The sequence below is a fragment of the Thermobia domestica genome, chromosome 15 (assembly GCF_964235325.1).
Source record: "Thermobia domestica chromosome 15, izTheDome1.hap1.1, whole genome shotgun sequence".
In the NCBI taxonomy this organism is placed as follows: Eukaryota; Metazoa; Arthropoda; class Insecta; order Zygentoma; family Lepismatidae; genus Thermobia; species Thermobia domestica.
Window position 1 is genome coordinate 120,504,992 of NC_137468.1, and position 25,392 is coordinate 120,530,383.

Below are 25,392 nucleotides of genomic sequence, written 5' to 3' on the forward strand. Positions count from 1 at the left end.
GAATTTAGGAAAGGCTATCAATCCCGAACTTACATATTAAAGAAATCCGACGGTACAGTTCTCACTGATACGGATAGCATCTTAATAGATGGAAAGATTTCTTTTATGATTTGCTAAACACGTAGCCAAAAACTAATGTGCGTGGAGAAAAGGAGATACACACCGCAGAACCGTATATTCCAGAACCTACCCGAATAGAAATAGAAACCGCTATAAAGAAATTAAAGAAACACAAATCTCCGGGTGTAGATGAAATTCCGGCAGAGTTAATTTTATCTGGAGGCGAAAAATTGTGGAACAAGATACACAAACTCATTCTCCTTATCTGCAACAAGAGTGGAAAAAATCAATCATTGTTCCAATTCACCAGGAAGGCGACAAAACTGATTGTAATAATTATCGAGGCATTTCTCTTCTGTGAACATCCTATAAAATCCTTTCAAATATTCTATTATCAAGATTGACCCCATATGCAGATGAAATTATTGGAGATTATCAGTGCGGATTTAGACGAAATCGATCAACTATCGACCAAATATTTACCATTCGCCAAATACTCGAAAAAAAAAAAAAAGTGGGAGAACATCAACTATTTATTGATTTTAGAAAGGCCTACGACTCGGTTAGGAGAGAAACATTATACAACGTTCTTACAGAACTTGGAATACCGAAAAAGCTAATTAGATTAATTAAGATATGTTTAAATGAATCCCAAAGTAAAGTCCGGGAAGGAAAGTTTTGTCCACGAGCTTTCACGTCGAAAATGGCCTGAAACAAGGAGATGCATTGTCGCCATTATTATTTAACTTTGTTCTGGAATACGCTATAGGGAAAATCAAAGATAGCAACCAGGGCCTAGAGTTGAACGGTATTCACCAGGTTATGGCATATGCTGATGATGTAAATTTAATAGGGGGTGATAAGAGAACAATAGAAAGAAATGCAGAGATCTTATTAAACGCTTGCAGGGACATGGGTTTAGAAGTAAATGCAGAGAAAACTAAATACATGGAAGTGCGTCGGGACCGTAATACAGCAAATTATAGATGCGTTAAAATATTAAATAATACTTTTGATAAAGTGGATAGTTTCAAATATCTAGGATCAATATTAACAGAGGAAAATCATATTCACGAAGAAATTAAATGTCGACTAAAAGCAGGGAATACGTGTTACTATTCGGTTCACAATCTCTTGTCGTCGCGAATTCTGTCGATGAATTTGGAGCCTAAAATATATAAATCGATAATCAGGTCTGTTGTTCTATATGGATGCGAAACATGGTCGCTTACACTGAGAGAAGAACATAGACAAAGTATTTGAGGACAAAATTCTGAGACGAATATTCGGACCTAAGAGGAACGGGAATGGGGAATGGCGGAAACTTCATAACGAGGAACTACATAATTTATACGGTTTACCGAACATTGTTAGGGTCGTCAAGTCTAGGAGGCTTAGGTGGGCAGGTCATGTATCTAGAATGGGAAAAAGTAGAAACGCTTTCAAAGTCTTGACTGGAAGACCAATCGGAAAGCGACCATTAGGAAGACCTAGGCACAGATGGGAGGTCATGGATCTCGCAGAGATAGGAATACAAAGTATAAACTGGATGCAGTTAGCTAAGGATAGAAGTCAGTGGAGAGTTTTTGCGAACGCGGCGTTGAACCTCCGGGTTCCATAGGCCATAGAGTTAGTTAGTTAGTTATTGAGTTAACCTAAGTTTAGAATGATAAGCGTGAGATGGAGTAAACATGAAATCGAGAATACGCTGTGAATTATGTGGTTCAAGGGACATAAGATCGAGAAGGTGGCTCGAGTGTGAACTGGAAAAAATTCGAGTGTGAGGGTGGAATCCAGTTGTAAGCGTGAGGACTAGTGGTTAGGCTATTTCGCCACTTATCTAAGAAAGAATTTGAGTTTTATGTTTGAAAGTTATGTCATACGAGCCTCAATGTGAGGTGGAAAACTAAGAGTTCGAAATGATGTGACTATCCAGTCGTGTGTGCGTGTAACTTACTTCAAGCTGTGAGCATTACACGAGTAAACGTTGCATATGAATAACTTAACCCTGAACTCGAGTACTATTAAGAGCTCTCTCGAGTTTTCAGTTTAAAATCTGGATACTACCCACTCCATGACCTTCATTAAGGTAAGGACAAAAGACAGCCCAGGATAAAAAGTGGAGAGACCGTGAGGGAGGAAGTAAGCGCGAATTACATGTTCTCTCCTATATCTTTTAAGTTATAAGGATTTTGCTACCACATTGAAATAACTCATGGATTAGTAAATGATACAGCATCTATGAAGTGGAGTTAGAAAAATACAAGCCCTTCTTTTTATCTATCAACTTGCGGTAAATGAGCCAATGATCACCTACTTATCTAGACACATGCAGCAAATAAGCCACCACTGGTATCAGAGTTGCCAAATTTTGCTAATGCATAAGTGAAGTTCAGTTTATATTCCATTTTAATGATTTTCTATGGAAATCTAACGAACAGAAATAAAAATTAAATTCCGACAATTCGATATAAATTCAAAAATACTGAGGAAATATAAATTTAAGAATCAAAGAAAGAATAATTTTGTAAGTCACGAACTATCTAGTCATTTTTCTCCAAAAAAATATTGACTTCTTTTTATTTGTGGATAAAAGCTTCCAGGCTTTCCAATGCTAATGCAAAAAAAAAAAAAAAAAAAAAAAAAAAAAAAAAAAAAAAAAGGAAATCACGACGACAAAATATAGGAGGTTTCATGAAGGTGTGAAAAAGGAACATTTCAATTATCCAATAGGTTAAAGAAATAATTGAGAAAAAGGAAATTACCATTCCAAATTATGGGTTTCTCAGTGTTTTCGTACGTAGCTCACCAGTACTAAATGGCGGGTCAACGTATAAAACAAGACTCTCGGTCCGTTAGAACGAAGCAGAGGAAAACTTATGTCCTGGCGCTGAAACAGTGTTTTTATCGTCGGCTTTTCTTACTAGTTTGTCTAATATTATTATGAAGTAGTTTTTCAATGATTGATGAATTGGAAAGTTTCCATAGATTTAATAGAAAATGAAGTATCAAATATTTATCCAAAATTATGACACTGTAATATTAAATTATAAGAAAGTGACATTTATATCATATGTAAAAGTAATTTGACGGATGAGCCTCTTTAGTCTTCTTATGTACTTATAATGAATCTTGCAACGATTACATGATCTTCAATAACGCGTCACTGTCGCGCAGTAGTAGAGCGTTCACCTTTTGTATGGTTGGGTTCCTGGTTCGCTTCCAGTTCGCGCCAAATGGGTTTTGTCTTGGATAAACGCCGTGTGTGGGTATTTTTTCGAGGGTTTACCGTTTCGTTCGGTGTTCTACTTTCTTCATTTCACCATTTTGTTCACTATCATCATCACCGTCTCGCTTACCCTCAGAGCATAGTCATGGGACGTTAAACTAAAAATGAATAAACGATCTTGATGGAAAGGGGTGGATGAAGTTTAGGAGTTACTGAGATAACAATTGAACAGATTTCATTGTGGATTTTCTGCGCTGCTTGTAGTAATGGCATTTAAAATTGTTATTTAAGCGTGCTTTAATTTTTGTTCTTTAGTTCAAAGTATAGCTTAGAAATAGCATATAAATTCCTCTCTGATATAAGCTAGCAATGAAAAAGCAACCATTATTATATTATTATTAATCTTTTAAACTAGTTCATTCGTGGCTATATGGTTAGCGTATGCACTTTTAGCGCGAGCAACCCGGGTTTGATTCTCTGTAGAGCTTATCTGGTTTGGACGCATGTTAAACTGTAGGTCCATGTATCGTATAGCATTGCTGTAACGGACACTAAACCCAAATCTAACTAACAAGGAGACTTACGGAAGTGTCACTCACCGATTTAAATGAAACTTTGCATACTTGTAGAATATCGAAAAATAATCGACACGTATCTTTTTATTTCGGCAACGGTGCGGGTTTAAGGGTAGAAACCACCCTTTGAACGGTACGGGTAGTCTCCAAACATAGACAGAAAACAATAACTTAATGTAGAAGAAAACATACTGCCAGGGGGGATTAGAACAGCCGATTCAGAATCTAACGTCAAAATTCAAAATGGCGGATCCAATATGGTGATTATAATAATTACAAAAAGTCTTCTGGTTTGAAATGCTCTGTAGTTAGGCAAGAACAATTATAGTTGGCAGAGGTTACTGCGAGAAACTTGCTGACCAATCTGAAACCCCGTTCTGTACGTACTTTAACGGGATGTTTGATTAAAGTGCGAATCTGCACCTCTGACTGTTGAGGGTGTTTATTTGTAGTGATCCCCTCGTCTCTCACCATTCAGGATGCTTATTGAAAGGGAGTCCTTTCGCCTCTCACTAGTCGGTGTCTTATTTAAAGTGAATCCCCTCACCTCTCACTACATCAGAATTTCATATATCCTCAATTGTTATAATTATGAATTTATCGAGAAAACGTTTTACAGTAATTATATTCCACAAAACAGTGTGTGATATATAAACATCGTTTACAATACTCACACTTATTACAGAAATAACTGTAAACAAATCGCAAAATGCTGCAGAATCTTTGAAAAAATGTTGCGGGATTTTGAAACGCAGGTGGTTTTTCTTCCAAATAACCGATTTTGTACCACGCATACCTAATAAGATTTGCAAATCTGGGAGAATAAAACTGATTATGAATCAGTGTTTGAATCTTTATTATATTATTACGGAGATGTAACTTTATCTTTATTATATTATTACGGAGATGTAAATTTATGTTGTAGTTGTAGAGGACAATGTCAGAAACATGTCTCACGTTCTTCCACGGCCTAAAAAAGAACAAATCAAGAGGCTGAATCCTATCAGTTGTTCCTACAGGAAGGGTTTCTATTTTGAGGTACTCTTTTGTTCTCTAAAGTAGGTTCAAAAGTTGATGAATTGTGATCACTCCACGAATCAAATAACAAAATGGACTTTGCATTAGACGCTGGGAGAGAAACTTCTTGAAAACATGATCTCACAAGACCTGTTCATTTTCCCTAATTTGATGCTTTCACAAGAACATTTGGAGATTTAAAGAGGTTGTTTTGGACTGTATACGTCTCCAAGATGTGAATAATTTCATCACTTTCAAGATCCTATCATTTCTATGTTAATTTATTATTATTATTATTATTATTAATAATAATATACATAAGTTGTGAAAATGTAGAATAGAGAGTTGAGAAAAAGACTTATAAAGTGTTGTACTGTATGGGGCGGAAACGTGGACATTACGTAAAAGTGATGAAAAACGACTGGAAGCATTCGAAATGTGGGTGTGGAGAAGGATGGAAAGAATTAGTTGGGTCGAGCGGAAAACGAATGAGTGGGTGTTAGAAATGGTAAGGGAGAAAAGAATACTTTTAGATATTGTTAAGAAGAGGAAGAGAAACTGGTTGGGACATTGCCTAAGAAGAAGTTGTATCATGAGGGACGTCATAGAGGGTATGGTGGCGGGAAAGAGAGGCAGAGGGAGAAGGAGACTACAATTAATGGATGATATAAAAACAGAAAGATCATACGTGAAGACGAAGAGGTTAGCGGAGGACCGTGGAGCATGGAAGCTTCTCAGCTGCTGCAAGTGACCTCCAGTAAGGGCAGAATACCTATGATGATGATATATAATCAAACTGTATAACAACAAAGTAATCTCGAAACAGTAATCGGCAACGAATTACTTCCCAGAAGAGAGCGGAAAATTAACCAATCAAACAAACAAAAAAGCGCTATGAAGCTTTTCGCTAAGAATTATTCATCAGATGACGAAAGAGAGTACGGAGAAGAGACGAAAGATCAAAGAACATGAGAAGCCGAGAAGCGTTCAGATGGGTGGCATGTTGGAATGCACGGTTTTCATTATTTTCTTGCAAATAACTCAATTTTATCTATAGAATGTAAACGATGATCAAATATAGCGAAAACAATCGAACAGGCTAAAACGATGAAAACTCGACAAATTATGTATGTATGTACATACACGATGTGAATACAGACGAATAAAACCTGTGGGGACAAGTGCATACACCTATGGCCGTCCCAAAATGTTGAACACACAGATTTCAACATACGTTATTTTAAACTCGATTCAGTTCATATCAGTAAAAGGTGTCACGCATACAACGTCTTTAAAATATATATTTCAGTAATTCGTAAAGTGTGTGTATCCGATTCCCTGCAGGGTATAATTCCCAGATAGGCTCCTAATAAAATTCTCACGTATGCTCGGATTTAAAGTTGAGTCCTAAACGGGAAAAAGGTTAAGTCTTGACAGCAGTGAACACGGAATGAGTTGGCAAGAAGTCGTTAGTGTAAGGGATCGTCAGCCTCTTAATTCCTCGTTTTCGGAATAACGCGAAAACGCAAAAAGCTGGCCAAAATATGAAAACTATATTAGTAGTAGAAAATGGATCGATCTGGGACAACATCGCTCAACTCACGAGCCCCTGGGAAATTGAGCACCGTACACCGTCAACCCACGGCCTTTTACGACCTCCATTTTAGGGGTGAATTTATTCCCTTTTATGAGCACTTTTTAGGGGGTGTATTCGTTCTCTTTTATGAGCACATTTTAAGGGGTGAACTCGTTCCCTTTTATGAGCATATTTTTCAACCCCTACGAACACATAGCAGAACATCAGACTACGTAACACATAGCAGAACAGATTACACATAAGACTCGTTCCCTTTTATGAACACTTTTTCAGGGGTGAACTCGTTCTCTTTTATGAGCACATTTTAAGGGTGAACTCGTTTCCTTTTATGAGCACTTTTCCAACCCCTATTTTAATTACGAACAGATAGAAGATCAGATAACAGATAAGAATATGAAACACATAGCAGAACAGATAACACATAAGAGTACCTAACATAACAAGGGTGTATTCATTCCCTTTTATGAGCATATTTTTCAACCCTTATTTTAACATAGCAGAAATGACATAAGACTACGAACACACAGAAGAGCTAATACAAGAGTATGGCTTATTTTCCAACCCCTATTTTAACATAGCAGAAATTACACTGAGACTATGAACACACAGCAGAGCATAAGACTACGTAACACACAACAACCTCCATTTTAGGGATAGACTCATTCTCTTTTATGAACATCGTTTCCAACCCCTATTCGAACACAGCAAAAACTAGAAAATAATGGGGATGTACTTGTTCCCTTTTTAACCTCTATTTCCCACAGAGGCTACGGACATAACAGATTACATAGCAAAGAATTCTTTTTACCTGGGTCCTATAGTTTATGTGGGATACGCCCTGTCTATGACAATTTTAACCGATTTGGATGAAACTCGGTATATGGGGGTTTTCGGACATGCTGATTACGAATATCATATTTATTTTTACCTGGGTCTTATAGTTTATGTGGGATACGCTCTTTGTATGACACTTAAAACCTAATCACTCGTAAACGAAGCAACATATTGAGGTGGTGTTTCCACATTTAGCAATAGGTCATCAGGTACTACAAGTTCCAAAAATAATGACCATCGAGGTCAAAGGTCAACATACTTAAAACCTAATAACTCGAAAACTGAGCCAAATATTGAGGTGGTGTTTCCACATTTAGTAATCGGTCACCAAAGACCACATGTCTCAAAAGTGTCGACCATCGAGGTCAAAGGTCAAATATTTAAGCCTTAATAACTTTAAACAAAGCCTGTGTGACCTACTCAGTTTTGTACCAAACAGAGAGAAGTGAAGAATGAATAAATATCACTGGCTTACTTCGAGAAAGAAAGCAAAGATATGCCATTTTATCTAGCTCAGAATTTTATATCATTTTGTACTACTCAAATAAACAAAAAACCGAAGAAGGTTCATTTTAACTGACTCAGACTTATATACCATTTTGTACTACTCCAATAAACGAAGGAATACCAGAAAAAAAGAAGTGAAGATTAGGTGGATTATTTTCTTTTGTACCAACTGGAAAAGAGAAGAAGAGCTACTTTAACTAGCTCATTATGTATTGTTTAAACAAACGAAAATTGACCATTATGTAACTTTTGAACTACTGAGATGTTCTATTTTTGTATCAATCAGAAAAACCCGAAGAAGGATCATTTTAACAAGTTCATAATTCCTGTAACGAAAGAATAATTTCGATGTTCTACTTTTTATACCAACGAGAAAAAAATGAACTAGCTGAATATACGAAATAATAAATTTAAGTGACCTATTCAATTTTGTACCAATGAGAAATGGCATTTTAATTGGCTCAGAAAAAGGCGAAGAAGGACTATTTTAACTAGCTGAGTTTTTTATGTCATTTTGTACTACTGAAATAAACAATGGAGTATTTAGTTTTGTATCACCGAGAAAAAAAAAGAAATTGCACCATTTTGGAGTATTCAAATTTGTGTCAACTCTAAAATCAATTAAACGAAGTAATGCATTTGAGTGAGCTATTTAATTTGAAAAACCGAAGTTGAGTATTTTATACCATTTTGTATTATTTCAACAAACAAAGGAATAAGCAAAAAAGGATCATTTTAAACTAGTCTAATAAACGAAGGCATAAATATGAGTGAGACCAGAGAAAAAACGAATAATTCCCAATTTAACTAACTGAGAATTTCTGTACCTTTTTGTACTATTTAAACAAACGATGGAATAAATTTGAGTGACCTGTTTTTTGTACTAACCAGAAAAAGCGAAGAAGGTACCTTTGTACTAGTCCAATGAACGAAAGAACAAATTTGGGTGTTCTACTTTTTTATACCAAACAAAGAAGAACCATTTTAACTAGCTCAAACACAATTTTAACTAGCGCAGAATTTCTGTAACGCAAAAATTAATTTGGATGGAGTAACAAGAAAGAAAGCAAATATATGCCATATTAACTATTTAAATAAACGAAGGGATAAATTTAAGTGATCTATTCCATTTTGTACCAAGGAGAAATGCCATTTTTATCTAGCTTAGAATTTCTAGTGCATGTTGTATTATTTAAACAAAACGAAGGGTTAAATTTGAGAAAGCGAACATGAACCATTTTACTCAAATTTGGATGGAGTATTTAGCTTTGTATGAACCAGAAAAAAAAGTGAAGAAGGACCATTTTAACTAGTTCAATATTTCTGTACAGTTTTGTACTACCCAAATAAACGAAATTTTATTTTTGTACCAATCAGAAGAAAATCAAAGAAGGGTTATTTTAAATAGTCAAGCAGAAAAAAGGAAAGAATTAACACTTTGTACTAATCAAGTAAACGAAGGTATAAATTTGTACTGACCAGAAACGGAGAAGACATTTAAAAAAATAATAAATTTATTGAGGTGTCCTGTTTCCTTTTGTACCAACGAGAACCATTTTTAACTGGCTTAGAATTTTATGCCTTTTTGAAAAATTTGTACCAAATCGAAAAAAGCAAGGAAATACCATTTTAGCTAGCTCAGCATGTTATAGCTTTTTGTGTTTTTGGTCTACTCAATTTCTTGACCATGTTGTACTATTTAAACAAACAAAGGAATAAATTTGTGTGACCTATTCACTTTTATAGCAAGCAGAAAAAAGCCCCTTTTAGTTTTATACCAACCACGAAGGTCCATTATAACAAGCTCGGTATTTTTATACCATTTTGTATTACTCTAAACCATTTGGGTGGTCTATTTCATTTTTGTAACAATCAGAAGAAAAGATTAGAATTTTATACCTTTGTGGTGTTACATTTTGTATATTTTTGTGTCACCCAGAGAACAATTTAAATTGACTCTCCCTGACAATTCAGTTGCCGGTAATTCAGTATTTACATGTGCTAGTCCAATGTTTGTAATCTATAAAATTCTTAATATTACAATACTACAAATTGATCCAGTTAACAGTTCAAGTTCTTCTATTCTTACACAATCAAATGCATATGCTACAGTGTCTCAGTGTTCATTTACAGAATTAAATAATTGTTTATCTTTCTCTAAAAACATTTCTACTATTTCTTTGATATAATAATCACACTCTGTAATGTATTCATATACCAGATTAAATTTTTTCTCGACAGTATAAGTGTTCTTAATATTGCAACCTTTAAAATGCTTCTTTAAATAAAGTTTATAGATTTTCTCTCTCATTTCACGTTTAAGATCGTCCACACTTTTTGTAATAATTCATAATCATACTGCAGCAAACAATTGTGATCTTTTTCATTTTCATTTTCATTATGTTTAGAACATGCTTCACATAATAATACTGAATTTGGTGTATACTCATTAAATAATTGTATAACACATGTATTACTAATACTTTCACTAGTACACCCGCACTCATTAGCTTCCACTTCAAAACAGGTAATATTTGAAATACTGTCATCATCACTTTCTGGGAGTATTTCATCATTATATCTATTATACCGTCTAAAATAATACACTTCTTCTATTTCCTGTGTTGGATATATGATTCTCACTTTATCACGTAATTCATCTGGCAAATCGGGGTCAGACGGGTGAATTAACAGTATATTTTTTTCGTTTTCACGCTGAATTTCTTTTTCTCTAGGTGAAACATAAACAATTTCCATGCTCTTCAGCAAAAACAAATCAAATAAATAATTTTATATATCTACAATAAAAACATTCTATGCATTCTCCGTGTTTAATAATATGTTTTCAAGGCAATATAACATCATGATGTATGTTCTATTATTTTCCAAATATACTCCATAAACTTATATTCCATTATAATAAAATACATAAATGCAAAAATATATATTTGTCTTTTTGACTTAGACGAGGAAGGAAAGTCTAAAAATAATTGAATCGTTGATCAATAGGCAGTACCTTACAACCCTCACTATACTAGCAATACAAATGTTAAATATCTGCAGCAACATGGAACTTTGAAAACTTTTCTTTTCCTTGATGAGCTGATTCTTCTGCTGTGATCAAAAATGGCCATGCATGCTGTTTCTTCTTTTTTTCTTTAGTACGCAAATTGCTATGGAGTCTGTTCTACACAATTATGACTCAACTCTGGTTTGTTAAGTCTCACGTTCAAATATTTTATGAGCCTTACTTAGTGACGGGAGAGGCAATTTAAATTGTTCTCTGGATGACACAAAAATATACAAAATGTAGCACCACAAACGTATAAAATTCTGAGCTTTTCTTTTGATTGGTACAAAAATGAAATAGACCACCCAAATTTATTAGAGTAATACAAAATGGTATAAAAATACCGAGCTTGTAATAATGGACCTTCGTGGTTGGTATAAAACTAAAAGGGGCTTTTTTCTGCTTGCTATAAAAGTGAATAGGTCACACAAATTTATTCCTTTGTTTGTTTAAATAGTACAACATGGTCAGGAAATTGAGTAGACCAAAAACACAAAAAGCTATAACATGCTGAGCTATTTAAAAATGGTATTTCCTTGCTTTTTTCGGTTTGATACAAATTTTACAAAAAGGCATAAAATTCTAAGCCAGTTAAAATGGTTTTCGTTGGTACAAAAGGAAATAGGACACCCCAATAAATGGCACGAAAAGTATAGAATGCTGATCCTTCTTCATTTTTTTTCTGCTTAGTACAAACTGAATAGGTCACCCAAATTTATTCATCCTTCGGTTTCTTTTTTGTCGCTGGTGCTCCATTTTTTTTTTTTTTTTTTTGTTGCTACATAAGAAAATAGTCCATCCAAATTTTATTCGTTCTTCACTTCTTTTTCTTATTTTGCTTGGTACAAAACTAAATATTCTACCCAAATTTATTCCTTCATTTATTTGATTAATGGCCCTTCACTTTTTCCAGTTGGTACATAAGGAAATAATCCAATCAAATTTTTCTGGTTCGAACAAAACTAAACACTCCAACCAAATGTGAGTATTACAAAATGAAATGAAATTCTGAGTTAGTTAGAAAATAGTCCTTCTTGCTACAAAAGTGGAAATCTCACTCAAGAGACCTTCGTTTGTTTAAATAGTACACTTCTGAGCCGGTTAAATTTATGCGATTGTTTGTTTATTTAAATAGTACAAAATGATTTAAAATACGCCGTTATTTCTCATTGGTGCAAAATTGAATAGGTCACTCAAATTCACCCCTTCGTTTGTTTAAATATTAGAACATGGTCTAGAAAAAATGGCATTTCTCATTGGTACAATATTCCTTCGTTTATTTAATTAGTCAAGAAGAGTTAAAACAGACCTTAGCACAAAAAGGCACATAAATTCTGAGGTAGTTGAATTGGCATTTCTCGTTGATAGAAAATTGAGTAGGTTCCCTTTGTTTCTTTAAATTCTCAGCTAGCTAAAATGCTTTGCTTTCTTTTTCGTTAGTCCATCCAAATTATTTTTTTCGTTTATTTTTAATAACCCAAAAATGTACAGAAATTCTGAGCTAGTTAAAAAATGGCGTTGTTTTGACGTTTTTTCTCGTTAGTACAATAGCAAATAAGTCTAAAATTTATTCATTCTTCACTTTTTCTGCTTGGAACAAAAAATTGAATAAGTCACAGAAATCTCTTGCTGGCTCCGTTTACGAGTTATTAAGGCTTAAATATTTGACCTTTGACCACGATGACCACTAATTTTGGAACATGTAGTAGTTAATGACATTGCTAAATGTGGAAACACCACCTCAATATTTGGCTCAGTTTTCGAGTTATTAGGTTTTAAGTATTTTGACCTTTGACCTCGATGACCACTAATTTTGGAACTTGTAGTAGTTGATGACCAATTACTAAATGTGGAAACAGCACTTCAATATGTGTCTCAGTTGTCGAGTTATTAGGTTTTAAGTATGTTGACCTCTGACCTCGATGATCATTATTTTGGAACTTGTAGTAGTTGATGACCAATTACTAGATTTGGAAACACGACCTCAATATGTGGCTCCGTTTACGAGTTATTAGGTTTTAAGTATGTTGACCTTTGACCTCGATGATCATTATTTTTGGAACTTGTAGTAGTTGATGACCAGTTACTAAATGTGGAAACACCATCTCAGTATGTGGATCCATTTTCGAGTTTTGATCTTTAACCTCGATGGTCAGTAGTTGATGACCAATTACTAAATGTGGAAACAGCACCTCGATATGTTGTTTCGTTTTTGAGTTTGACCTTTGTTCACGATGGTCAGTAGTTTGGAGACATGCTTATGTCATTTCTGTTATGTTAAATTAGGGGTTGGGAACGAAATCAGTGCTACGTTAAAATAGGGGTGGAGAATGTGTTCATAAATTTTTGCTTTGTTAAAATGTTCAAATAGGGGTTGAAAAAGTAATCATAAAAGGGAATGAATACACCCCTAAAAGTGCTCATAAAAGGAAACGAATCTTATGTGTTACCTGCTCTGCTATGTAATTTCAATTAGGGGTGGAAAAAAATGGTTATCAAAGAGAATGAATGAATACACCCTCTAAAATGACTATCTTTGCTCATTGTATGCTATTTCTGTTATGTTAAAATAGGGGTTGAAAAACATGTTCATAAAAGGAAACGAGTTCACCCCTAAAATGGAGGTCATAAAAGAGAACGAGTTCACCCTGCTATGTTACGTAGTCGTATGTATTCTCTGCTATGTTCCAATATAGGCTGGAACGAATCTTATGTATTCTCTGCTATGTTAAAATAAGGGTTGGAAAATAAGCCATACACTTTTATTAGCTCTGCTATGTTAAAATAGGGGTTGGAAAATATGCTCATAAAAGGGAACGAGTTCACCCTTACTATGTTACATAGTCTCTGCTATGTGTTATCTGCTATGTTCCAATAGGGGTTGGAAAAGAATACACCCTTGCTATGTTATGTATTCTTATGTGTTATCTGCTCTTCTATGTGTTCGTAACTGCTATGTTATATAGTCTTATGCTAAGGGGTTGAAAACGAATACACCTCTGCTATGTGTTCGTAGGGGTTGGAGAACGAGTCCACCCCTAAAATGGAGGTGGTTGTGTGTTACGTAGTCTTATTTCTGCTGTGTGTTCATAGTCTCAGTGTAATTTCTGCTATGTTAAAATAAGGGTTGGAAAATAAGCCATGCTCTTTTATTAGCTGTGCTATGTATATCTGTTCTGCTGTGTGTTCATAGGGGTTGGAAAATATGCTCATAAAAGGGAATGAATACACCCCTTCTATGTTAAATAGTTGTGTGTTCGTACCCCTTTGCTATGTTGAAAAAATGCTCATAAAAGAGAACGAGTATACCCTTGTTATGCTATGTGTTAATAGGGGTTGGAAAATATGCTCATAAAAGGGAACGAGTTCGCCCCTTAAAATGTGCTCATAAAAGAGAACGAATACACCCCCTAAAATGTGCTCATAAAAGGGAATAAATTCACCCCTAAAATGGAGGTCGTAAAAGACCGTGGGCTCACGGTGTAAGGTGCTCAATTTCTCAGGGGCTCGTGAGTTGTCCTCATATGTTCCAGATCGATCCATTTTCTACTACTTATATTCAAATTGAATGAAATTTAGTATTACGGGTTATTGAGGTTGCTGATTACGATTCTGCAACTAACGTTGAAAAAAACAAAATTGCGGATCCAAAATGGCGGAATAAAATTTGCAAAAGTCGAAAAAGTCGTAGAAATGTTCTCAAAAGCGGCGATAAAGGGGCCATTGAGGTTACTGATTACGATTCTGCAACTAAAGTCGAAAAAAACAAAATGGCGGATGCAAAATGGCGCAATGAAAGGAATGTCAACATACTTCGTAATTTTCACAATGTATCTTTAACAACATTCACTTTTTTCACATATTTTGATGAACAATTACGTGTTACTTACGGTCTTATTTATTAGAAATGTATTATTACTTAAATGACACAAATTATTGGTATTTACTCTAACATTAAATGAACAATAATTAACATCAACACGCTTCGTAATTGGTACGTTTTGGCAGCTACGTTTTTGTCGACAGCATTAATTAATATTCAAACTACCATTCTACAAAATATGAACGTGGTGCACGAGGGTGCACATAATGTTTTCAACGCTTTAAGTTAATAAAATATATAAACAATATGAAAATTTTGCCTGACTTGCGATTCAAATTATAAATTAATACATCATTATTATTAATTTTTCACTTCATACACTTATTCTACTTACCAGAACGATATAGGAAAACTTTACAGATTTAAAAACTATGAACGCGTTCGAAAGTTACAACCGTTTCAACGGACGCGTCACAATTCTTCTATTGTTCTCTACGCATTTGACCTGCTGAAGGGTCTACTTAAGAGTGGCTCAGGTAGTCGGAATAAAGTAAAAACCCTATTCTATTTATGGATTTGGGCCCTTCTAACATCACTCTAGCCAACTACATAAAAAATTCCTATATTACTAACTTTCGTTTTTTAACTTTTGACCAGCTTTTTGCGTTTTCGCCCCACTGTGTAACGTGTGCAGCGATGTATTGTTTATGTTCTATTTCATGTTTTTACACGTATAAGCACTCAACTACAATTCTTGATTTGCTTTCGAAATGTAGGGGGCGCGAGCAATAATCTCTGAACTTGGTGAATTTAAAGCTAGGTAGGATGCTAGCAGAATAAGAAAATGGAAACTAAAGTCTCTGTGGAAACTTAAATACGTACGCTGGATTAATGCACGGTCTCCTTTTAATTCTAATCACGATTTGTTTTTTTCTCTTATTTCTTCACAAACAAGAAATTGAACCCAGTGTAAGTTTGCAACATAACTCCTTGCAGCGAGACACGAGTGTTAATTGTAACAACGACTTAACATATTAAACAAGAATTCTCCTTAAATAAATCTTTTAGTTGAAAATATTAAAAGCTAAGGACGTGTAAAAGAAAACCAAAACTACATTCCTTCAACTGACGAAGTTAAGCTAGACTATCGTTGCGGCACTGAGTTATCGATGACAAAGTGCTTTTTCTTGAGTCAATAAAGAACATTCTCATATTTATACTTTCTTGTCAACTTTACACCTATATACGTATTTTATTATTTTCTAATTTCAAAAAATATACAATAAATTAACGACATATCTTTTCAAGTACAACTACAAAGAACTTACAAATTTATTTCACTCGCTTCTAGATACTCTCTTGCCCATTTTGGCCCAAGTCCTAATTCATGAATTTCTTCTGTAGGAACAGCGGATTCTTTATTGAATTCACTTGCCCAGATTGTTGCGTCCTTCGGATCCTAGAATTAAAGAAAGAAATGTATTAAAGAAATGGAAAAATATCTCTCTCCCTATCTATCTATCTATCTATATATCTATATCTACATATATATATATAAATGAAAGTTACTCTGTATGTGACTTTGTACCTCTTGAACCACGCGACCGATCTCCATCAAATTTGCCACATAGATGAGGTTCAAGCCTGGGATGGTTCATTATCATTTCACTTGGATGGTGTAACTTCGGGGAGGGAAAGCTATATGTAAAAATGATCGAAAATGACCGATATTAGTGTCAAATTCACAGTTTTCGATCACTGAGATGAACAGTGACACTTCGGATGCAGTTTAAAACCAAATTCAGCCTCATACTTGAGGTAGGGGAAGATACATAAAAATGATCGAAAATGACCAATATTAGTGTCGAATAAATAGTTTTTGGAGTCGCTGAAACGAACACTGACAATTTTGATGCCGTTTAAATCCAAATTGAGCCCATTATGTCCAAACTGAAACTGTTCTCTCCGTGCGAAGAATGGGTATTCTATTTGCTCTATAATAAGAAGGTAACACTTCACTAAATATTGAAAAATTCGTATCACACGAAATAAATTACAATCCACCCTTTGTAACAAGTTACATATAAATGTAATTTCAATTAAAACAATTCAGAATACAAACAATAACAAATTCAGTTTCATGTCAAAATAGCAGAATCCTTACTAACGAACAGTACATGAATGAGTGCACTAGTGTTGAGGAAGCTTGGACTGAAATCTGAGATATTAAAATTTCAGCCAAAGAAAAATTCGGATACGCGGAAATACGTAGGAACAAAACTATGGTTCGACCAGGAATGCATTAAACTAGCAAAGAAGAGAAAACAGGCAAAATTACGTTGGCTACAAAATCCGAATGACATTACTACACAAAATTTCGTAGACATCACGCGCGAAACTTCCAAAACTTTTAGAATAAAGAAACGCGAATTTTTGAAAGCTAAAAGTAAGAAACCGAAGATAACAGTAAAAACAAAAACATTTGGGACATGTATAAGGGGATCAACGAATTTAAGAAAGGGGATAAACGAATTTATGTACGTGTGTAATATGTATATATTTATCGTCCTATTGAAGCTTTCGTAATTTGCAAATATACTTTTGGTTTGCTTTTAATATGAAAAAGCATGCTTCCCTGGAAAAGTTTGCAGGCCACATTCCTAAATGACTATGTATTGGTTTCTTCAAACTTATTGTGTTGCGTACTACATTAGTAATTTAGCGCTATTTGTTGATTTTTCTTGCTTATACATATCAACTCTATCAAAACACACTGTGAAACTGTGTAACAGTATGCGTTCTTAATGTATAGTCGGTATTTAATGTTTACTTGTGAAATATCTAATGAACTTTTGCCCTAATTAAGCAAACTTTGGTGGGCTTTTGCCCTACCTTAGGAAAGTTAGAGTGGGCTTTTGTCGTACTCTTAATAACATACACTCCACAGAGTATGTATATTGCAATTCTGAATGCTCGCTTTGTTTCAGAAAAGTCAGGTAAAATATGCTGTTTAACATTTTCATTAAATTATTTTTTCAGAAATTTGTTGTGGGATTCTCGTCTCCATTTGAAAGAAACGAATTTCTTAACCAACTATATAATTCATTCTTAGAACGAAATAGGTTATATAATGTAATTTATGTATAACTTCAGAACAGATAATGATAATAATAATAGTAGTAGTACAAATATAGCTGTTACCGTTGGAATTAGCTACGTCCGTAACATTATTGCCAACTAGTTACTATGTTATATAATGTAATTTATGTATAACTTCAGAACAGATAATGATAATAATAATAATAGTAGTACAAATATAGCTGTTACCGTTGGAATTAGCTACGTTCGTAACATTATTGCCAACTAGTTAGTTGCATCGTCGCAATTTCGTGTGGTGGTGGCGAATTTCAGAACTAAAGCAGGTGAATGAAAAAGGCACAAGACCTAAAAATCATTCCGCGGCACAATACCTAAATGGCACAAGTCCTAAAAGGCACTAATCCCAAACGCAAAGCCTAAAATTTAGGACTAGTGCCTAAATTTTTAGGTTTTATGCCGTTCAAGTCTTGTGCCATTTAGGAAATATGAATGTTACCCATTATGGCGTATGCTGATGATGTAAATTTAATAGAGGATGATAGGAGAACAATAGAAAGGAATGCAGGTGTCTTATTAAAGAACAGGGACATGGATTTAGAAGTAAATGCAGGGAAAACTAAATACATGGGAGTTCATCGGGGTCGTAATACGGCAAATTATGGATGCGTTAAAATACCAAATAATACTTTTGATAAAATGGATACTTTCATATATCTAGGATCAATATTAACAGACCAAAACCACATTCACGAAAAAATTAAATATCGATTAAAAGCAGGGAATTCGTGTTATTATTCAATTCAAAATCTCTTGTTGTCGCGAATTCTGTCGAGGAATTTGAAGGTTAAAATATATAAAACGATAATCATGCCTGTTTTTCAGTATGGTTGAGAAACATGGTCGCTTACTCTGAGGGAAGAACATAGACTGAAAGTAGTTGAGAACAAGATCCTGAGACGAACATTCGAACTCAAGAGGAACGGGAAAGCGGAATGCCAGAAACTTCATAACGAGGAACTACATAATTTATACGGTTTACCAAACACTATTAAGGTCATCAAATCTGAGAGGCTCATATGGGCAGGCCATGTAGCCAGGATGGAAGAAGGTAGGAATGCTTTCAGTCTTTTAACTGGAAGACCAATCGGAAAACGACCATTAGGAAGATTAGGCGCAGATAGGAGGACAAGATTAAGATGGATATCGCAGAAATAGGAACACAAAGTGGAAACTGAAAACAGTTGGCTAAAGTTATAAGTCACTGGAGAGCTTCTGTGAACGCGGCACTGAACCTCCGGTTTCCACAGGCCATAGAAAAAACGAAGTGAAATGAAATCTTTCAGTTTTACGTTCCACGCTTATGCCGGTTAGGCTAAAGAAGACGCTGGAGATGAGAACTGAATGAAATGGTGGAATGAAAAAAGTGGGAGGAAACGGGAGAACCCCGAGAAAACCCATGAGCACGGTGTTTGTCCACCACGAAGTCTACACGGAGCGAGCTGGGATCAAACCCGGGACCCCCAAGCACCGGAGGTAAATGCTCTACCACTGAGCCTCCGCGAAGTGGGAGAACATGTTTGCGAAGGGAGATTGGTAATTTCTAGTAAAGAAACTGGATGAAGAACGGGAGTGAAATGTTTAATTTTTTGCTTTATATCTAATGTCTAAACTGTTACCAAGTATATCTGTAATAGAAATTTTGTACACAAATATAGAAAGAAACAGAAAACTCTTTTCTTGAGGCTCAAAGCGACGCGCTACAGCTACAAAAGCTAAATGTGAGGAAGAAAATAGGAAACTATTGCATCGGACACTCTGTTGTGGTAAATTCTATTTTTTTTTAATTTATTTTTTAAATATTTTATTCATTATTTTGTTCAAATTGCATTTGCGCACAATTTCAGAAAGCTACCACCAAGTAAAGATATTCTTTTCTTTTGCTTAGCTATGACGTCAACCTGAGCATGTACAAGAGGCCAAAATTTGTAGTTGCCCCATGATCACCAACGCGGTCCCAGTATTCGGTGGGAAGAAACTGTACACAACTGTACACACAGGTAGCACAAATCGCGGAACGGAGAACAGATTCCGTTATCCGAAAACTTTTAACGATGAACTCATGTTTCTGCAAAGAGCACACTCTTTCTCACTGTGTCCTGATCACACTCACACAGTAGTACAGAACTGTACAGGACAATTCCCAATACAACGGCCCAGTTTCCTGTTTTTTATTGGCCTTTGCGAGGTTGCTATCTAACGAAGAACACTCAAATCTCCACACTGCACTGCACTGCACTGCATCTCATTCCAGTTGTAAGGTACACTGGCGAATATTTGCTGTTTTTCTTGAGGCGTGGCCGATATTACCGCGAATGAATTTAAGCCAGTGAGCATAGTTTCATAAATCTCCCATCCTTCCTTGATGATTTGCCACAAACCAGAAATGCATGAAAATCAGATTTCATTTTAAAATTCTAGACCCAAATGAAATCCGTGAGTTTTTTTAAAATAATTATCCTGTATATAGTGGACACTAGTCAAGTTTTACAATATGACCTTATTTCTCATACTTTTTCAAAGTAATTTCCACCACACATTACACATCTGCCCATTCTTCGAAACCAGTCGTCGAAGAAACTCTGCCATGTTTCAGCAGATCTGGGTACCAGTGCTGGGCAAAATACGTAAGCAAACTATTTGAAATATAAAATACAAAATAGTATCACAGAATGTATTTAAAATACAAAATACAAAATAGTTTTCAGAAGTGTATTTAATATACAAAATACAAAATACGTGTTTCAAATACATTTACAATATACAAAATAGGTGTCACTAATTTTATACACAGTCTGCAAAATATTTGTATTGACTATGGTTCACATAATAGTTTAGACATCAAACACAATCATTTTCTTTGCACTAACCAACATCAAACACTTCCATTAGGCCTACATCAAACATTATTCTTTCATTTAAGAAAATGCTTATTCGCTCTCACCAAAAGTTGTTTCTCGAACATTCTGTCACTGATACTCATTCTGTGGGGTCTCATAATGAGGCCACCAAATGAGAAAAGTCACTCAACAGCTGCTGAACTTGGCATAAATGTATTAAACTTTTTAAAATAATTTAAGAACAAGAGGGTACTTTTCCAGTACACCCAGTGAAGTATCTGCCTCCTCAAGGTACTGAAGACCTTGTAACTGAGAAGCATTGGAGGACGCACAGATATTCTCCTCGTGATCGCTGGTGTCCGAGTCGAACAGATAATATTGTTCACCATTGAAAAAACTGCCGCCATTTTGAAATTTTACGTTGGATCGCTGCCAAAGCATATACAGTTAATTTAGTGTGTCTCGTGCTTCTAATCTGAACATGTCAACTTAAAAGACCAAAAATTGCACTTTGTAGCGTGGATATCCGCTATTTTGAAAAAAGAATGGCCACCATTTTGAAATTTTACGTTGGTATGCCGCCAAAATCTATACAGGAAATTTAGTGTGTCTCGTGCTTGTACCCTGAAAATTTAAACTTAAAAAACCGAAAGTGATACCCTGTAGTATGTGTGGTACAAGCAGAAGAACGAACAAATGTAGATCGAATCATGCCAGGAGCCTCAGTAACATTCGCCAAATATGAACACAAAATATATTAATTTAAAACAAAGATATTGAATTCGTACCCTATAAAATAAATGTTTTAAAATGTCTTATACGACATAAATATTTTCCAGTGTAAAATAAATAGTTTTATTGTTGAAATCATGGGCGGCGATTAGGAGGGGCAAAGGGGAGCAGTTGCCCCCCACTTTTTTGAAATTACCCATTAATGTATATAGTTTTATTTGGAAATATAAAGTTTTGTATGTATTATTGGTTCATAGAATAAAAATGGTGCCATAAAATTTTTGTCGTTCCATGAGTACGTATTGGTTGTCTTCCCGTGGAATTAAGAAAGCTACAAGAATTGCGTTTGAACTGCCACTAAAAATGGCCCAAAAATTAACCTATTGGAGCGCCACAATTCGAGCGTACTTTCATTTCTTCTTGCAAGAGCTCGGTATGTTAGTAAGCCGCTCTGGAACTAATTGAGATAACATTTCGCAAGAAAAGAAGTCCTTCACAAGTTATTCTTTAATTACACAAAAATCGACAGTTCCTAAAATGTATTTTCTTCTTTCTAATAATAAGGAATATTTTGGTTTCATTTTTTTCAGTTTAACATCCTGTTCGGCAGCGAAATTATATGAGACGTGGACTTAGTGATCAACGTGGAGTCCGAACCACGTGAGCTCCTCCCGGGAATCAAGCCCGTGTTTCCCACGTCAAAGGCATGTACGCTAACCGCTTAGCCACGAAGGAGCTCAGTAAGGAATATTAATTTTGCAGTGTAATATATGAGTTTAGGGGTGTACATATACAGTTTTGTATATACAATTAAATTTAGTAAATTCAGCATAATTCTGGGTTTTAGGATTATTTTGTATAACTGAAATGTGAAGTGACTAAGTATTGCTGAGTTTTGATATATTCCAAGAAAGTGAAAACTACACTTAATGGCAGCGAACGTGTTTGGGAAGCTGCAAAAGTATTTTTTTAAATGTCGTAGCATATGCTTATAGTATTCACTGTCATTCTAAGAGTAATAACATATAATAGCATGCGTGGAATTAAAAATATAAGTTGTTCATTAATTTCCAGTTTCAATATAACTTTTGCAAAACAGGCCTCATTATTCATTACTATGATTATTTAATTAATATTATCCTTTCTGTTTATTTGTTTTGCAAATTTGTTATTAAATAGGCCCCTAATCTGATCACACAATTTTCCAGACATTTTCATGAGCAAGGAATCAAATCTGTTCTTACACCTTCGTTGTTTAAGAGTACAAAGGGCTCTAGTATCTACTTGCATTGCTCTTGTCAATTTACTTAAAATATGAAACAAGATATATATATATATATGGTATTTTAACTGAAAAAGACAGTATCCTAATAGTTATACAACTTTTCGTCAAACAAAGTGTTACAAGCAACCAGGAAAACTAACATTGATATCAAATATTCATATCATGTCTTCTTCCCCCCCCTCCCCCCGCGCCACTTTTAACGTCCAACCGCCGCCATAGGTTGGAGTTCACTTCTGATACTTTGTGCGTTCAATTACGGGAATTTCCCGAGCACTTGTCGCAAGACGGCTCTTTCCAGAAAATTAATTTAAAACAATTAACACAGACATAATTCATATTTTATAGAGGAAATGTTTCAAAGTCTTAAATGAAATTCAATATTTTCCAGCGTAAAATAAATAGTGTTATTGTTGAATTATTCAGTTGCGACGCTTTGTGCGTTGAATTGCGGGAACTTCCCAAGAACTTTCGCGACGTTTTTTTTTTTTTTTTTTTCGAAAATGTAGCTTATTCTTGGTGTACATCGAAACTTCCACTAGTAAGGAAGTTTGAATTCAGCATTTGAAATAGTAAGAGCTACGTAATCTTCGGAAATCCGAGCATTAAGCTTCTTAAATTTGACAAGAATTTTTACACTATTGCTAGTGTTGATTCTGCAGAATGCTTATTTGAAGAGTAGCACCAAATAACTGAACTAAACTACTGTTGTTGGAAAACTAAATTTTACTGAAGAATACTTGTGTTACCATCAAAGGTAATAAAATAATAATACTAATAGTTTTACTAATGCACTACATATTTACTGGTAGTATCGGCACCTATGGCCTTAAACCCGATGAGGAATAACGTCCCTCGGCGTCGCCGAGTCGGCGAGCACACTTTTCACGGAAAGTATTTTCTAAAATATAAAACTGCATATCTTACTTCAAACAGGTTATAAGCATAATCTATACATCAATTTGTTCTATAATTACCTCAAGCTAAGTTTTTTTAAAGTTATTTTTTTAATTCATTCAGTGTATTCAGAAGTTTATAAAAGTGATGTTGTATACCTTACAGAGCCGTAGCTAAGGGAGGGCGAGCGAGGCGGTTGCCCCGGGCGCTCATAGCAAGGGGCGCCGAACGAGGAAGAAGAAAGAAAAGGTGTCGGAAAAGATTAAACTACGCTGCGCACCCTAAAAGAATTGGCGCCCTATTAAATCAATATTATTGTCGGTTTGCAAAGTAACACAATTGTTAAAAATTTTCTTGCTCGCTCCACTCGCATCCAAACGTTTATTTACGAGTCACAACAAGTTTTTAATTATTACTTAAAGAAAGTTACGATTTGTTAATGACGATGTGATATACAAGGTGTCAAGTAAGGACTTAGTGCACGCAGGATCGTTTTCAACATCGGAAATGGTCAAAGTCTGAAATACATGTTCAGCGTTATGATGGTGATGAATTTGCTCAGTTAATCACGCTTTTCTATCTAATCGGATTAATTACGATGATGAGAATGAAGGTATGAAAATTAGGGGAGTGAAGAGACACACGCATCTGCAATGATTTCTGTCCTTACCCAACTGAATCCAGTTTGTACTTTGCATTCCGATTTCTGCGAGATTCATTTTAATATTGTCCTTCCAACTGGGTCTACGTCTTCCTAATGCACGTTTTCCGATTGGATTTCCACTCAGAATTTTAAAAGCGCTTCTGCTTTCTTTCATTCTCGCTACACGGCCTGCCCACCTAAGCCTCCTAGACCTGATGACTCGAACAATGTTTAGTAAAGGGTGTAAATCATGCAGTTCCTCGTTATGAAGTTTACGCCAGTTCCTCTTGGGTCCTAATATTCGTCTCAGGATCTTATTCTCAAATAATCTCAGTTTGCGTTCTTCACTTAATGTAGCGACGCATGTTTCGCAACAGTACAACAGGCATGATTATCGTTCTATATATTTTGATCTTCAAATTCCTCGATAAAATTCACGACGACGAAAGATATTGAACTGAATAATAATGTGAATTCCCTGTTTTCAGTCGACATTTAATTTCTTCGTGCATATAATTTTGGTCTGTTAATACAGATCCTAGATAACTGAAAGTATCCACTTTATCGAAAATATTATCTGATACTTTGGCACATCCATCAGGGTTGAAATGTTTAAAACAAAATGTTGAGGGTTGTTGTTTTATTCAGTTTGTTTTAAACGTTTTAAACAAATTGTTTTAAACTTTTTTTTTCTATGGTGGTTGGACATGTTTAAAACAACTAAAATATCAGATTGAAGAAGCTAATTTAATTTTCTAACAAACAACCCATCCTCCCCAGGATTTGTGCATGAAGTTAATTACAAGCAGAGTTATATTCTTATTATAACCAATTACTGAATGAAATTCTGTACATCGATGTGCGTATAACTAAACCAACAGAAATTCAAGTGAAGTATTTGAACATTTCTTAATTTCCAAGAATAATTAAGGTTAAACACACTATACACTATTCTAAGATCCAAATTCACAAATTCAAAACTTGGGTATTTTTTGATCACTATCATTTCCATAATAATGAACAGTTCACACATCATAAGCTAGAAGAAATGCTCTGACAAATACAATAAAAATGAAATTTATGGATTTATGAGGAGCTTTTAAAATTCTGATGTTGTGTCTGCAGAATCT

The 25,392-nt window shown here is 34.8% G+C and overlaps 1 protein-coding gene across 1 annotated transcript in view; it reads right to left on the minus strand.

Annotated features, from left to right (window-relative positions):
- Positions 1 to 25,392, minus strand: part of LOC145671219 (peroxisomal targeting signal 1 receptor-like) — a 375,788-nt gene that overhangs the window by 235,718 nt on the left and 114,678 nt on the right. Inside the window, exon 4 of the mRNA XM_081740101.1 lies at positions 16,041 to 16,171. Within this exon, the coding sequence (XP_081596227.1) occupies positions 16,041 to 16,171 (131 nt within the window). The remainder of the gene's footprint in view (positions 1 to 16,040; positions 16,172 to 25,392) is intronic.